The sequence below is a fragment of the Colletes latitarsis genome, chromosome 14 (genome assembly GCF_051014445.1).
Source record: "Colletes latitarsis isolate SP2378_abdomen chromosome 14, iyColLati1, whole genome shotgun sequence".
Lineage (NCBI taxonomy): Eukaryota > Metazoa > Arthropoda > Insecta > Hymenoptera > Colletidae > Colletes > Colletes latitarsis.
Window position 1 is genome coordinate 26,144,488 of NC_135147.1, and position 15,215 is coordinate 26,159,702.

General features: G+C 36.8%; 1 protein-coding gene across 2 annotated transcripts; it reads right to left on the reverse strand.

Annotated features, from left to right (window-relative positions):
* Window positions 1–192: 192 nt before the first annotated feature.
* On the reverse strand, window positions 193–14,918 carry Phrf1 (PHD and ring finger domains 1). 2 transcript variants are annotated; one of them, XR_013080976.1, is made up of 15 exons: window positions 14,597–14,918; window positions 13,395–13,552; window positions 13,256–13,330; window positions 12,731–13,105; window positions 12,417–12,650; window positions 12,165–12,322; window positions 11,515–12,046; window positions 11,174–11,412; window positions 10,320–10,967; window positions 9,238–10,210; window positions 5,356–9,132; window positions 5,104–5,232; window positions 4,834–4,964; window positions 4,381–4,472; window positions 193–2,921 (listed from the first exon to the last, which is right to left on the reverse strand). XR_013080976.1 is itself a non-coding variant. In XM_076781190.1 (14 exons), the coding sequence occupies exons 2-14, from the start codon at window positions 13,509–13,511 to the stop codon at window positions 4,454–4,456; spliced, it is 7,407 nt and encodes a 2,468-aa protein (XP_076637305.1). In that variant the 5' UTR covers window positions 13,512–13,552; window positions 14,597–14,918; the 3' UTR covers window positions 193–4,453. The 2 variants fall into 2 exon arrangements, 1 of the variants encoding a protein (XP_076637305.1); XM_076781190.1 differs by having other exon boundaries at window positions 193–4,472.
* Between the last annotated feature and the right edge of the window lie 297 nt (window positions 14,919–15,215).

A 15,215-nucleotide genomic window follows, 5' to 3' on the forward strand; every position in this document is an offset into this window, starting at 1 on the left:
TTACGATCAATTGGTCTTAAAACGTGTATTTCCTTAAACAAAATTTTTCATAATGGTTCGAGAGCGAGAAGAAAAGGGTATTCCCTCGAGACAGTACAAAAGTGCATCCTCGCTCACTTTGGAAATTAAAACGGAATCTTAATTACGAGAAAGCAAATAAAACGCTCGTAACAATGCTTCAATTTTCATTTTTTCGATAATATTAAATTCTTTATTTCTCCCTTCATTATATATACATCATTATTTAGTACAAAAGATTTCACATACATGCGCAGGCATTCTCGTAATTAATCGCACCTATGCAGTGTCACAAATTTGTATTTTATAGTTACTCTATTTTTGAATATCGACTGTTAAGTAAATTCGCTTTTCATTATCGTATCCAATTTCCGACGTAAAAGGGTATGAAGTATCAAAAATTTAACGATCTAGGAATATTTTGTCCGATTCTTCGATATTTTAGTACACATGGTTCGTAGCGTGAATCCTTATTTTTTTAATACTTGTTTGTTGCTTACGGCACTACCTGTTATAAATTTGTGCTCTTGTTGTTTACGGTCTGTGAATATTTTTTGGAGCTCGCGTAGACTAGGAACTACATGTTTCCAAAAATGCACGCGATACAAGCGCTATCTGGACTATTTTCCATAGACGAGTAATTACGACACGACGTAATTATTAATCAAGATTTTGACATTTGGTTCAAATACGACACAGTTCGATACTCGGTTCTATCAAATTAGAAATTCAATGGTTTTGTTTGGGTACGAATGGGAGAAATATTATGTTGTTATGCTCGCGTTAGAAATACCAGATTCCGGGATTATGGATTCGATAAATTTATCTATATCAGCTGTAACCGAAAACGAAGATACACAAGATGGTTCTGAATGGTCTGTACAGTAATGTACGATTGAATTTTCATGATCTATTCTCGTTCCTTCGTCATTATACAAAAACCTGACCCAGCAGAGAAGGAAACAGAATCGATAAATAAAAAGAAGCGAGTCACACGTAGTACACAGAGATGCCACAAGAAAATAATAATCGTGCAACAAGGAAACTTTTTTACCTTTCGTAATTTTCATCATACTTAACTATTGCGTAGGGGGTCGATAAAAATGATATAAATGTACGGTAAAAATGAGCAAAAATTAAATTAATTTCTCTTGTGTATCGTGACGATGGAAATATATTATTATGATTCTCTTGTACTGTTATGGTCGCGACTAATTTAATCCCTGTAAGATCATGTTTGGAGACTATAATCCAAATACGTCATATCGACCAAATGTCACTTTCCTCTATGATTTGCTTATCCTGAGAAGATTAGACGATTTAAAAAAAAAAAAAAAAGTGTATGGTAGCAGGCAAAACTCTAAAAAATAATCACGAATTAATCAAGCCTTCAGATGTAAGAACTCAGTTTGCTGGTCACTACACACATTTTTGAACAGCTGTTTTCGTGAATTTAAACCTTTGCGGACAGATATTTTGGAATAAGAATGTCAGGGAAACGTAGGAAGAAAAATAACGTATATTTGAAAATTATTTTATCCGACGTGTAAATTTTATTTCAATTTAATGAATTGTTACATACGTTTGAGAGAATTAAATTTTTGTCGATTGGATTTGTACAGAACTTCCCGATGTTCGTCCATAACGGTAAAAACTGTCTTACCGTCCGCAAAGGATTAAAAAATTAAATATTTCTTAATTAACTTTTTCATTAAACTATCCCGTACAATCTTAAAAAGGTAACTTACAAATACAGCATAAGTACAATTGGATTGAATGCAATTATCAACTACAATTAAAAATTGCTCGTTTTGCTGGTACTAAGTAATGACTTTTAATTAGTTTAACGTAAAAAAGATAAGGATTTTAGCATTTTTCCTTTTTTTTTTTCTTTGTTATTGTTTACATTTGGAAAGAATCGAACATCTTCCGATCAATTTTGGGAGAATATCATCGAATCCGATTGATTAAACACTAGCCAATCAGATTTGATACAACCTGAACAGCAAATACTCTATTGAAGGTCTTATTTTACAATTCCACAAGACAGGACCTCTTATTTCTTAAGGCTAATTATCATTCACTCTGTCTCACTCATTCTCATACACGTTTTATGGCTATACAAAAACAGAGTTGGACAATTTTTATTCGAATAATAATCGCAAAATAAAGTATTTAAATAAACCTTGATTCACATATTTCTTCAAATTTAAATTAATCGATGTTTTCAGTTTTTCCAATTAAATTGCACTACGCATTCGAATTACGATTTCAAAACAAGTAGATCGATAGTAATTTATATTTTTACTTCGATATCGACAATCATTTTACTTTAACGTTAATATTTTTATACTATATTGAGTATCTTGAATGTTATACTATCGAAAACAGCATAACGTTATTTGAACTACAAATTTTATAACTAAATCTTTGAACGATCAGTTACTATTCAACGGCAGAACCGGGATTTGACATTTGATATTTTAGTCCAATGTTCAGGAAATGTTGTGTACTAAAATTTTACATCAAGTTAATTTCATTCTAGTCGTTCTTTAAATACAATTATCCCAAATATATGTATGCCAGGAAGATAGTTAAATTGCACGCTTATTCGAACGATAATTTAATTCAGACAAATCTGTAGACAAACTTACAAATAAATAGAAAGTTATTGCGAGTAAGTTTCATTCAAATAATTATTTATATATTAATGATACATACAACAGAAATAATAATAATACAGGAGACACAGTGATAATAGTAGTAGTAGTAGTAGTAGAGTAGTAGTAGAGTAGTAGTAGTAGTAGTAGAGTAGTAGTAGTAGTAGTAGTAGTAGTAGTAATAGTAGTAGTGGTAGTACTGATGTTGATAAGAATAATAATTTATTCGAATAACGTCCAACTCTGTAGAAAGAGTGAAATTACAATATGTACGTTAGAAACGTGGTATTTAAGCATTTTTACATGTGCATTAAGAATACGAAAAATGACAGTCTCTGCGGAAAAGCCAAGGGTGCCAAATCTTGGCACATAAATTCTATGCATTATAAATACAAGTATTGCAATGATTAACGTATAATTTTTAATAGAGAATAGAAAATAAAAGCTAATATTTAATTAGTTGAATAAATAGTTGTCAAAGTATCAATTACTTGTTAAATATAAACAAGAATAACGTACACCAGTGTGTAGGATTGACTTATCTATGGAAATTAATGATTCAATGCCTAGAAAAACGACATTAGTACTAATATTTTTTCCATAGAAGTGTGTATGGTCGTTTTATGAAATTTGTGTATTTGTTTTCTGTACGAATATTCATATACACGCGCACACGCACGTACGCCCACACACATACACATACACGCGCGCGCGCAGACACACGCACACAAGTTCTGATATTTTGACGGTTTTTTCTTTTTTTTAAATCGCTTCAAGTTTTAGCAATACGTTGCGTATACAAAATTTGTATCGGAAATCGAGTAATGTTCTTTTCTTACGACACTCTTGTAACGATCGCAAAAAATGGTCGATTTCAAGTAATTCAAAAACTCAGTTTAAGCGATAGTGGATTTACAAGTATAGATATTTTTGGCGATTTAACGCGTCGACTGCCAGACCAATCATCAGTCAAATTTGTTAGGAGGCCAAAATTATATTTTTCGACACTTGAAAACTAAATCTAAAAATTTTGTCGTAATACTTATCTGCATAGCCTCGTCGAAATTCATGAGTCCTATTCAGATTTATTTTCTTGTCACCCGTATATGGATGACATGGCAGTCAATGTGTCAAAGAAACTAGATTTACATTTAAAATTGCTAAATTTTATAAAACGTATTAATTCAAACTATGGCTTTGCATTCCGAAATTATAAAAAAAAAAAAAATTAGTTGGCAATCCACTATGTTTACAGTTCTTTTTAAATACATTTACAAAATGCATCTAAAAAGCAATAATGTAATGGAACTTCGATTAAACATTTAAAGTCCATAAATTGTAAACCAATGAATTTCAATATATTTTATAAATTTTGTAGATATAGTAAGAACAGCAGTAGTCGATCTCCAAGTAAATGAATTTAAATACTTAAAAATTGAAGAAAATAAAGAACCAAAAATAATATGATCAATGGATCTTCCATAGAGACAATTGGGTTCCCTGACAAGATAAAGGGTGTTGTTTATATAAATAATAAATGATATTCTTATAAGTTAATCGATCAATCAATCAACCAATCAAGCAAGCAACCAATCGACCAATCAACCAATCGACCAATTAATGAATTAATTACGTATTTACACAGAATACAAGATACATCGCATCATCGAGGAGGAGACTAGCTGTCTCGAAGCTCACTCACCGCTCATCGAGCACGATGATCGCCTGAACTACGAAATTGAAGGGAATTGAACAGACACCTAACTGACTCGTGATCAACTCCACAAGATTTTCCTAAAACAAACGAATCGCAACCTTTTAATACCTAATTCGTTTTAATTTTCATTCGATACAAATTTGAATAAGAAAGTATTTAATAAACATATAAGCCTTTCATTTACCGAAGCGGAGTTACTCACTTTGGCTTATAAATCGCTCATATGTAAGTTATTTTTAGTTTTCTTCTTACTCAAATATGCATATATAAAAATGTTTCTTCCAATTAAGTTTAAAATAAAAACATAATAGTAGTAAAAGCAATATGAACACAGTCCAGTTTTGCTCCTTACTCTATTTATCATGCTTTGTAAGTATTAAAGTATTCAATTTTTTGAAAATATATAACTTTCGAACGATTGAATTTTAAATTACTTACGCGGGTTTAGAGGCCTTCGCAGAAGAGCTCTCAGAAGTTTTCTTCTTACTGTTTCTGCATTTTCTGACGTAAGCTTCTATCAAATGGGCGATTTTTTTTGGATTGATCTCTCCCGTTTTATTGTGACATATCTAATAACACGATAAAATTGATGTAAAGTAAAATTTATATCAAGAACGTCGTAAACAAGATATATGTTTCGAACTATGGATCTATTAATCTTTAATTTCTAATAGATATTAATACTTTCACGTAACATTAATCACATACCTTGGGTACTGCTTTTCGCATAATATCCTTGTACTCCTCTTTTGTAACATGTTTTTTCGTATAGTGTGGTTTCAGCACTAATTTCACTTCTTCTACCACTCGCTCTTGACGATTCAATTTCTTTAGGAACTATGTAATAATAAAACGTAATATTAATGAAGTATCGATTTGAACAAAAATTGTATCGATAAGTTTTAAATCTTCCACATTCGAGACTAATATAGTAATACTTTTACAGAAAAAAAACCAAACCTTATCCTTGACTTGCATTTCGACGGCAGAACTTGGAAGATCGTCCAATATTTGAAGCTGGTTTTCATCCATCCTTACACCAACTTTTGGATTTGTCGGTTTCTTCTTTTTATCCTTGTCAGATTTTTTGTTCCTAGTTGATTTATTGGCAGTCTTTGTACTGGGTATTGTACTGAAAAGAGCATCGAAAGGGTCTTTCTTCTCTGTACTCTTTGCTGTTTTCGAACCGCTGGTTTTCGTGGGTTGCGATCCAACGGTTCCTCCGGTACCTCCTCCTCCTCCTGTTCCGGTTCCAGGCGACCCATTGAAGTTCGGAGGACTCGGTGGATCAAAAATTCCATCGCTGAGCGTCGATCCAGGCGAATACGGTGAAGACATATCAACATTGTCCACCGTTTCCGTGCCAGGATCGTTACCGTTTTGCCCATTGCTTTTCGTTTGTCCAGATTTGCTACTCCTCGACGGTTTCCCCGAATTAACGAATGTCGCCGGCGCTTGGGAACGATCGCCGGAACGTTGCTTCTGTTGATTACTCGGCGAGATACGATTCGACTGCAACAAGGTCCGCTGACCGCTGTTGGAATTCGAAGCATTGAAAACTCCGCTTCTTTGTACCGCTGCAGCCACCGTCGCTAGCACGGGATTTATTACACCGAACGGATTATTCTGATTCTGTACATTTTGTTGATTCTGTTGCGCCTCCAAGTTCCCGGTCGAAGCCGCGGTATCCTTGTTATTCTCGTTTTCGCTTACATCGTCCCTCTGCGGTGACGCCGCCCTCTTAATCGTGACCATAGAAATAATCTTCGGCTTTTCCAGTTGTTTCTCTTGGCTTTGTCTCTCCTGCTTTTGTACACTTTCTTCCTCGAGGATGTTCCCATCCACGGAATCGTGTTTTCGCGGCGATCTTCGTCTCTCGTCGCCGGAGTTCGCCTCTTGGCTCGCGTCGGGCGTCGGCGATCTAGATTTCGTCGGATCGAACGGATCGTACGCGTCCGGACTGGTGGGCGGAGAAGTCGGCGGCTCCGGCGGTGTGTTTGGTCCGATTTTTAATCTCAACTCCAACTCCTCCTGCGCCCTCATTTCCAATTCCTCCTCGACCCTTTCGTCCATCTCTTCTTCTTCTTCCTCGTCCAACAGCGGATTCAACATCGACGGTCTTAGATTGCTGGTCTGTTTGTTTATCGAGAATTTTATTTGCGGTTCCGGTGGTGTTTTTGGACCTTGAGAAATAAATTGTTCCCTTTGCGGTGTGTTCTGCGAGGGTTGACACTGGTCCAGGGTGATCTGTTGAACCTGTTTATCATCGTCGTCGCTGAGAACTATAACGTCCCTCGGGGACGGAGTCTGTTCTCTGAACGGAGATTGATCCAAATCGATCACGGCCACTGGTTTTTTCGTGGCCGCTATCTCAGCGGCTTTCGACTTCTTCTTCTTATCCTTTTTAGGCTTCGGTGACTTGGAACGTTTGTCTTTCGATTTCTCCTTCTTGGAACGTTTCGGAGGCTCGGCCTGAAGAGGTTCTCTACGACGACGTTTCAGTGGAGGAATCAAGGGAATCGTTTCAGGAAGTTCCGGAACCCCTGTTTGTATGTTTTCGTTATCCTTGTTGAAACACACGCTGACCAAAATGTTGTCACCGCTGGCGAAAACTTCTTTCGACGGCGGCGGGGTCCTGTTCCGTTTCCCTTTCCTCTTTTTCTCGTCTTTCGCTTTCTTCCCCTCTTTTCTGCGCTCCTTCTTCTTCTTTTTAATGGCTTCCTTGTTCGTTAGGATTACAGTGAGATTTTTTGGCGGTACAGCAACGTTGTCCAGCACCGGAGACCATTCTCTGGATGGAATAGGTTCCTGTTGCACGTGCTGAGGCGTTTTCGATCTAGATCTCGACCAAGAGGGTGTCCATTGAGCGCTCCACGAGTCTCGTTCCTCCCTTTGTCGCGAGAAATCTTGTTCCACGATCTTATCGACTTGTTCCCAGTTTCTGGAGCAAGATCTTACTCTCGATCTCGACCTGCTTTGCGCTTTCCTTTTCGAAACTTTCCTTTCCCTGGACTTTGAGGATTTTCTGGGCGATTTCGATCGTGATTTCTTTCGATTTCTCGATCGACTGCGAGATTTATATTTTTTCTTGTCTTTGCGTCTGTCACGGGACCTGGACAAAGATCTTCTGGATCTCGACAGCGATCTTCTCTGTCTGGATCTCGAGAGCGATCTTTTCGACCTCGACACGGATCTCCTGGATCTTTTCCTCGACAAAGACCTTCGTTTTCGCGAAACGGATCTCGATCGTCTTCTGGACGTCGATCTCCTCTTCGGCGATTTGCGTCTGCCTCGAGAAAGCGATCTTCTTCTCGAGAGCGATTTCGAATAGGATCTACGATCTCTGGACCAAGATCTTTGGATCCTGATTCTAGATCTGCTTCTGGATCGAAGTTTCGAATAGGATCTAGAACGTTTTGTACTGCAACTCCTTGATCTACTTCTTTGTCGCGACTTTTCCCTGATATCCCTTCCGTATTCGTCTTTCCTGGGTCTCGACGGTCGCTCTGCAACTATTTTTCTAACGTCGTATCTAGGCAACTCCTTCCGTTTTTCTTTCTTCTTGACTACTTCCTTTTTTTTCTTTGGTTTATCCTTTTCCTTCGACTTGGATCTCTTCTCTTTATCCCTGTACGATCTTTCCTTGGTGCTTTTCGACAGTTTCTTCCATGCCACTTGATTCTCCGATGCAATGTTTTCTTTGTTCTTCTCGGTGTCTTTACCCCGATCTTTTTTATCCTTTTTCTTACGTTTCTTGTCCTCCTCTTTTTCTTTCTCAATTTTATCACTCTCCTTCGCAGTCTTCTCTTCTACGATTTCTCCATCTTCCATTTCCTTTTCCTTACGTAACGTCAACAAAGTTAGTTCGTCTTCGAAATTCATTGCTTCATCTGTTTCTGAAATAGCTTCTGTACCCAAAACATTATAGTCTACCGGAGTTCTGCAACTGTCGAAATCGTCCAGTTTGTCTTTCGTTGGTGTGATTGGCTCTAAACCACTTTCGAGAGGTGGCAATTGTTCGGACGAGGACTTGGATTCTTTCAGAGGAAGCTCGTCTTTACACGGAGTATATGCTCCATCGGATTCCCAATTGTTTTGATCAGCAATTTCTTCTTCGACTACATTTTCCTTGACTAACGTTTCCTTTTCGATAGGAAATTTCTCCTTTTCTTTTTCATTTTCCTCCTCTTCCTCCTCCTCTTCGTCTTCCTCGTCTTCCTCATCCTCGTCCTCGTCTTCTTCTTCCTCCTCTTCATCTTCTTCGCCGATTCGACGCTGTTCCTTCTCGTCTTTTTTACTCTCTATGTCGTCAGAACTTTTAACATTTGTTTCGCTATGATCCTCTATTTTTGTGGTCTCCGACGGGCATTCTTCGTTAATCTTAATCGTTGAAATTTTCGGAAGCGAAGCAAACGTTTCACTGTCTTCTTCGGACGTTGGCACGGAGAGGCATTCGTTACTCAACTCATTTTCCAATTTTGCGGGTGATAATTGAATCACTTCCGTAGGAGCTTCTATTTCCGAAATTTTTTCCGTCACGTTGATACCAGAAATCTCTGCCGGTTCTTCCTCCTTCTGTTCGTTCGTATCTTTCTCTTTGATGTCCGGAGGATTCACAGACATCAAAAATTCTTTTGAGGCTTCCTCTTCCAATTGCATTTCATCTTCAAATTTGCTCTTGGTAATTTTCTTCCGTTCTTCTTCGCGATCGATGGAGGTTTCTTCTTCCTTTACTTGCTGTGAAAATAATTTTTATACGAATTATTAAATAATAAGGAAAATAATACACGTGATAGTACACAGGTGGCATCGAAAGTGTTAATAAATTAGCATGCTACCCACCTCGGTTTCCTTTTTCCTTTCCTGTACGTCCTCCTTTTCTTCCTCGTGTAATTCCAACAATCTGTTGTTAATTTTCAATTTACTACCGATTTTGAAAGTAATCTTTCCCCTGCTGTCGTGAGAAATTTTCTTTGGCGGAATTTTGCTCAAAGTCTGTCTCTCTTTCCTCAAGGCTTCGACGTATGGATCCGATGGTTCCGGAATATCGGCTAGATCGCAAGCTTGAACATCGCCAACGATCACGTCGTCATCGTCTGGAATCGAGGGTGGAAGAGGTGGTGGTTCGAGAGGTCCTATTTGTTGTGACAATTGTTGCTCAGTGTGCCGTGCCACGTCCATTGTTTGGGAAGAATAGACAGAGAAATTTGGACAGTCTGCTTGGGAGTCTTCGTCGTCGTCATCGTCGTAAACCGATAAACGAACCAACGTATCTGGAACTTCCGGTTGCGCAACACTTTCTACAGCCTTCTCTTCTTTCGTCTCTTCCGTAACCTCTTCGTTCTTTTTTACTTCACTATCACTATCACTATCCACGGAAAAAGGATCGTACTTATCGTTCTTTGGAGTGTCTTCCTTTTGACTGTCGTCGATAACTAATTCCTGATCGCTGTCTTTGTCACTTCTAGAATTTTCTTCGAAATCTAAGAGACCCGATGGCGGTTCCGGTGGAGGCAACAACGCCACCGAGCCATTTTGCTGATCTTGAAGTTCTCCGTCGGATTTCGTCTCAATATCACAATAGATATCACAATCTTCTTCTTGCCTGACGGAAGCGTTTTCGGTGTCTTGCGGTTGCTGTTCCGTGGACTGATTTCCCGAAGTATCTTCCGGTAAGTTTGCCGGCATATTATTTTGAGGTCGTTCGACGGAAGCTTGCGGAGATCTGGGCCGATTGAACCTTTCGGGAAAGGAATGATGCTCGAAACCTTCGGTGAAATTGAACGGAGGTCTTCCCGGCGGCATGAAGCGGAATCTGCGAATGTAACAAAATAAAATTAAACCAATTAACTGTTAACGTTCGATTCGTGTATCCATGGTTAATCCAGTTACGTGGGTAACAATTTTATACAAAATGAAAGTACCTTTCGTTTCGAAAGTGTTGTGGATTTCGATTTCTAAATGGAGGATTTCCTCCGAACATCGGCGGCCCACAGTGTTCGAAATTTGGGTTATAAAATGCAGGCGGTCCAAAATCTCTTCCAAAATTACTTCCGCTTCCACCGTAACTGTGCCTACCGTTTCCAGGTAAAGAATCCCTTCCGTAATTCTGACCTCCGTGACTGTGCCTTGTATTATCTCTGTAACCGCCTCTAAAGTTCCCTCTGTTCCCGCCTCCGCAAGGATTGTTATACATCGGGGCCTGCGTGATCAACTCCGAATTGATTCCGGATATTTCCAACGGCGTGTCGGTTCTAGAAACTCTATCTTCTACCGTGGAAGCTGTTTCTATCACTTTGGACGATTTCTCTTTTTCTGTATTTTTCTTCTTTAAATTGTCAGAGTCTTCTTGTTTCTCAGTCATAAGAAGACCGTTACTTTTTAAACTTATTTTATTATTTTTCGAATGCCAGAGTTCTTGATTGCTCATTATGCTGCTTAAAAGATCAGCTTGAGGTGGTTGAGGATTGATAATGTTTTTTATACGATGGTGCCTCCGAGAAGATATTACCGAGCGCCTATGAATGGTTATGGTGGATCCAACAGTTCCATGGTAATCCTCTATATCAGATCTGAAAAAAAGAATATATCTACTTAAATAATCGTAATGAAATTTGGATAACAAATATATACAGGGTATTCCACGCAATTGGCAAAAGCTTTACCTCTAAAACGGTTAGAGCCCTTTCACAATGCAATGCTTGTATGCGATATCGTGTTCAATTTTTAAGTGAACACCCTGTATGACTACTTAATAAAAATGAAATACGACATTTACCCTGGCGGACTATAACTCAAGTCTAGACCATCTCCGAGAAGACTAAGCCTCGATATTCCAGCATTGTATCGGGCAACGTTCAACGCGCTTCTATTCGTCAGAACTGGACGATTTTTAACATTAGGTATTAAAACTGGAGCACCTTTTACTGGCTTGCAAATACCCAAGGATACAGCAAGTCTCTTTTTGCTGCTGGTTAAAACACTGGATACGGTCCTAGCTTTACGTGCGGATTTTTTCTATAAAACAAACCATGTCATTTCATTTAACGCGAAATATTTTCTTTAAAGTCTCATTACTTTAGATAATGGAAAGAAAGTAAGAAAAAAGAATTAAACTACCTTTTTTTTTGTTTTTCTTCGCTTAACTGGAACCACCTTTACATATGTTACAATTTCTTCTTTTTCTCCGTCTTCGTTAAATTCCGTAACTCTAACTTCTCTCAATAACGTGTCTCTATTAGAAACCTTTTTGTATTTTTTAGACTTCTTTGACTTCCTCCTCAATATAGTTTTAGATTTCCTACTATTTTTTCTCAAAGCGCTTTTGCCTTTTTTAGAACTTCTCTTGGATTTACTGTTGTCAGAACTTATGAAATTATTCGAATTGTCGATTCGTCCTCTAGATTCTGTTAAAATACTTTCGTCGCTAGAATCGCTCCAACTACTTCCAGATCTTTGAGACTTTCTAGAATCTCTGGAATTTCCATTAAAACAGTTTCGATCCCCAGAACCTAAAGAATTAGAAGCATTGTTTGGGGAAAGACTTCGACTGTTGTCTCCGAACGATTCCAAACCAGAAGAGGTAGAAGGTTGGCTTGGATCAAATGTTAATTGATGGGTTGGTTGTTGGCTGTCATAAACTCTATTTCTTCTGTTAACACAATTACATTAAATGATTTTGTACTATTTATTAAAAGTATACAAAAAATGAAATAGCATTATAAACAATTTAATGAAACTCATATTCTTGATTTAATTCTTCTTAGTACCTGCGAATAGTAGCTCTAACACGTTCTGTATGCCTAGTACGAGGTATAATTCTTGGTTGAGAATCTTGAGTAGTACCAGTACGCGTTCTTCCATACGAAACACCAAGTCTGCGGGCTTCCTCCATTAAATCAGGGATTTCGTCCAAGTCAATTTCCACCTAGAAATGATAAATATAAAATAAAAATGCGGACGGAATGATTTTAGATTTTATTTAACTCAAATAATACGATGTATTTGTAGAAAAATCTTACAGCTTCTGCGTCGTTTTGACTGTTTTGTGAACACTCTGGACAATACCACTCTCCTATTGGTACTTCGTTCATCGGCGGGGTCAAGCATTCTAAATGATAACCACAATCGCAATCATCGCAAAGGAGCATGCGATCTTCTCTATCGCTCTGATGACATATTTCGCAAAATGTAGGATCTTCCAGAGGTTCGTCCTCCATACGAGGATCCACCTCCACCGGAACATGTCTCGTAATCTGTGACAAAAACGAAATTCATTTCTATTTTACTAACGGAATTTTTGCTAATAACGGAATACAAATGTTAAAGAATATACCTGTCCACCAACTTCATCTCTAACATGGATTACTGTGAATGTTTGGCGATCTACCGGACAAGTATTTATATTTTTACTCCATTCCAATAAACATTCTAAGCAAAAACAATGTTCGCAAGTCGAAGGAGTGCCTAACTGTTGCCTTCTAAAAGGAAGTAAGCATATAGGACACTTTTCTACTTGATTATCGCTAGTGTCCGTATCTGTGTCAGATACAATTATTTGCAGCTTTTTAGATCTTGATTTGTCAAGCAGCTTTCGCTTGACAGGAAGTTTTTCTCCCGATCCTGACGAATTGCTCCAGTCTGTCTGCCATTCCGAAGTCTCGCTCGAACTACTGTCTTCGTAACTTCTTTCATCCTCGGTATCGACTTGCTGATATACAAAATAAATACATTTTTTAAGATACATTATATAGTTATAATTAGGAGTGTGTCGAGTTCCGAAAATATTTAGTAATCCCGAAAATATCGGGGATATTCGAAGGTGTTTGAAGCAAGTTAAAATATTTCTAATATGGCTTACGTAGTTCTGTCTTCGAACAATTGGTCTCTGAACATCACTGTCTTCATCACTTGTATCATCTTCGCTAACAACTCTCTGTAAATATAAAATTAAAATTTAGATATATTAACTATGGCTAACATAAAATCTTTATACGTACAAAAGTCTTTTTTCTCCTAGAAGAGTGGACAATAGATTCATCGCTATCTTCGCTATCAGGTATGACAAATTTCTTTCGCTTGCCCGATTTGGGAATCTGATCGTTGTCACTGGACATTTTAATGTCTCTGTAAAATCATACCCGCCTAGTCACATGTCCTGTAAGTGATTACAAAGAGAGCCAATTGTTAATAAACGATATTAAATTGTACTTTCATTAATATTTCATCATGGCATCAAGATTAATTATAAATAGCTCATCATACTTGAAATTCATACAATTTTGAATAAGTTGTATTATAAAACTGATAACCTTGAATTTTAAAATTGCAACATGAAGCAAAATTCAAATGTATCATGAACATTAAGAAATTGAAATTATAGATTTATATCATGGTTCAATGAATTACTAGTTGCATTCATCTAAATTATTTAAGTATTATATACTGTACTAAAATAACGTTTAACTGTATATTATAACTAAACTTATTATTATAAAACTTATTTTCAAAAATTAAATTTAATGATGAAATTGTATACAAATAGCATTATACAAGAATTATGAAATAAAATTAAAATTAAATCTGACATTACAATTTAGTCACATTCACATTAATTATGATAATTTGAAAAAAAAAGGATCAATGTTGTAATTACATCATAGTTTGTTAAAGCAAAACATAATGAAAATTGAAATTGATACAGTGATAAGATCTGGATAAACCGAGACAAAACAAAAGTTTGCTTAATGTCACAACAGTTTTGAGTAAACTGAAAGCCAATATGCAATTAAATTTAATTAAAGTCAGAAAACCATGTATCAACAGAGTCTGATCAAACTCATTCTACATTCAAATTAATTGTAAATCTCTAGCTTAATTCGCAATTCGGCTGGTATAGCCGCTGAAAACTTTTAATAACTCGATGTAATTATATACTGAAAATTCATTGAAATACTTTGTGAGTCACTGTATATAACCACATTAATACACTGCTAATATCGTTTCTTTCAAAAAATATCTTAGAATCGAATATATTACGCTTCATTACGAACGGTTGATATTTTTCTTTGAATTATCGTTCTTTCGGAATAGTTTGAAAAACTCCTACAACAAGTTTTCAATATTTCCGATGAAATTGCACAGAGAGTAAAGAACAAGGATCCAGCAGTATCGAGGGTGAACCTAGAAAACGTCAATTTACCTTCTCAATTCCGAGGATTCCAATTTATCACTGTATCAAGGGAATCCAATATCGATCATGCATCATCAACGATTCAATTATTGACTGATTCGATGTTGACTTCGATGGAGATTCACAAATGTTGACAGAGGGTACGCTTAGAGTTAAGAAACTGCCGACATTTTGGCTGCCGACGCCGTTCACGACGTTGCGCTATTTTCTCACTGCTCAACCGATTCTCCGCAAATGTGCCAATTACGTGCTCACTTGCGTAAAAAAAATAATAATTCGATCTAGGAAATATTTTTACGCCAGCGACAGAATATTAGAAAATTTGTCGAGTTTACAAGGTGAAAGCTTGATGGACGGATGCTTGAATCCGGTGATAATCATCCGCCGGAAGTTTCGAAGAAGCAGTGTGTTTGACTTTAAGTTTTACGAATTTTTTAGTTATTTAAGATATTCTTTAGCAAAGTTTTTAATAATGCTTGCTGTAACTCATAATCAATAAATAATATCATTAAATCTATTATTCCTCGTATTACTTATGTTATTAATTATTATTTGTAATTTTATAATACGATATTACGTATAACACGAGGAATCAACGAATTATATTGATTCACTTTAAATTTATTAT

Coding starts and splice junctions, on each gene's coding strand:
- Phrf1 (XM_076781190.1), bottom strand. CDS start 13,511: ATGTCCAGTGACAACGATCAGATTCCCAAATCGGGCAAGCGAAAGAAA. Junction 12,047..12,164: donor GTTAGAGCTACTATTCGCAG/GTACTAAGAAGA, acceptor TTGTGTTAACAG/AAGAAATAGAGTTTATGACA. Junction 11,413..11,514: donor GAAGAAAAACAAAAAAAAAG/GTAGTTTAATTC, acceptor TTTGTTTTATAG/AAAAAATCCGCACGTAAAGC.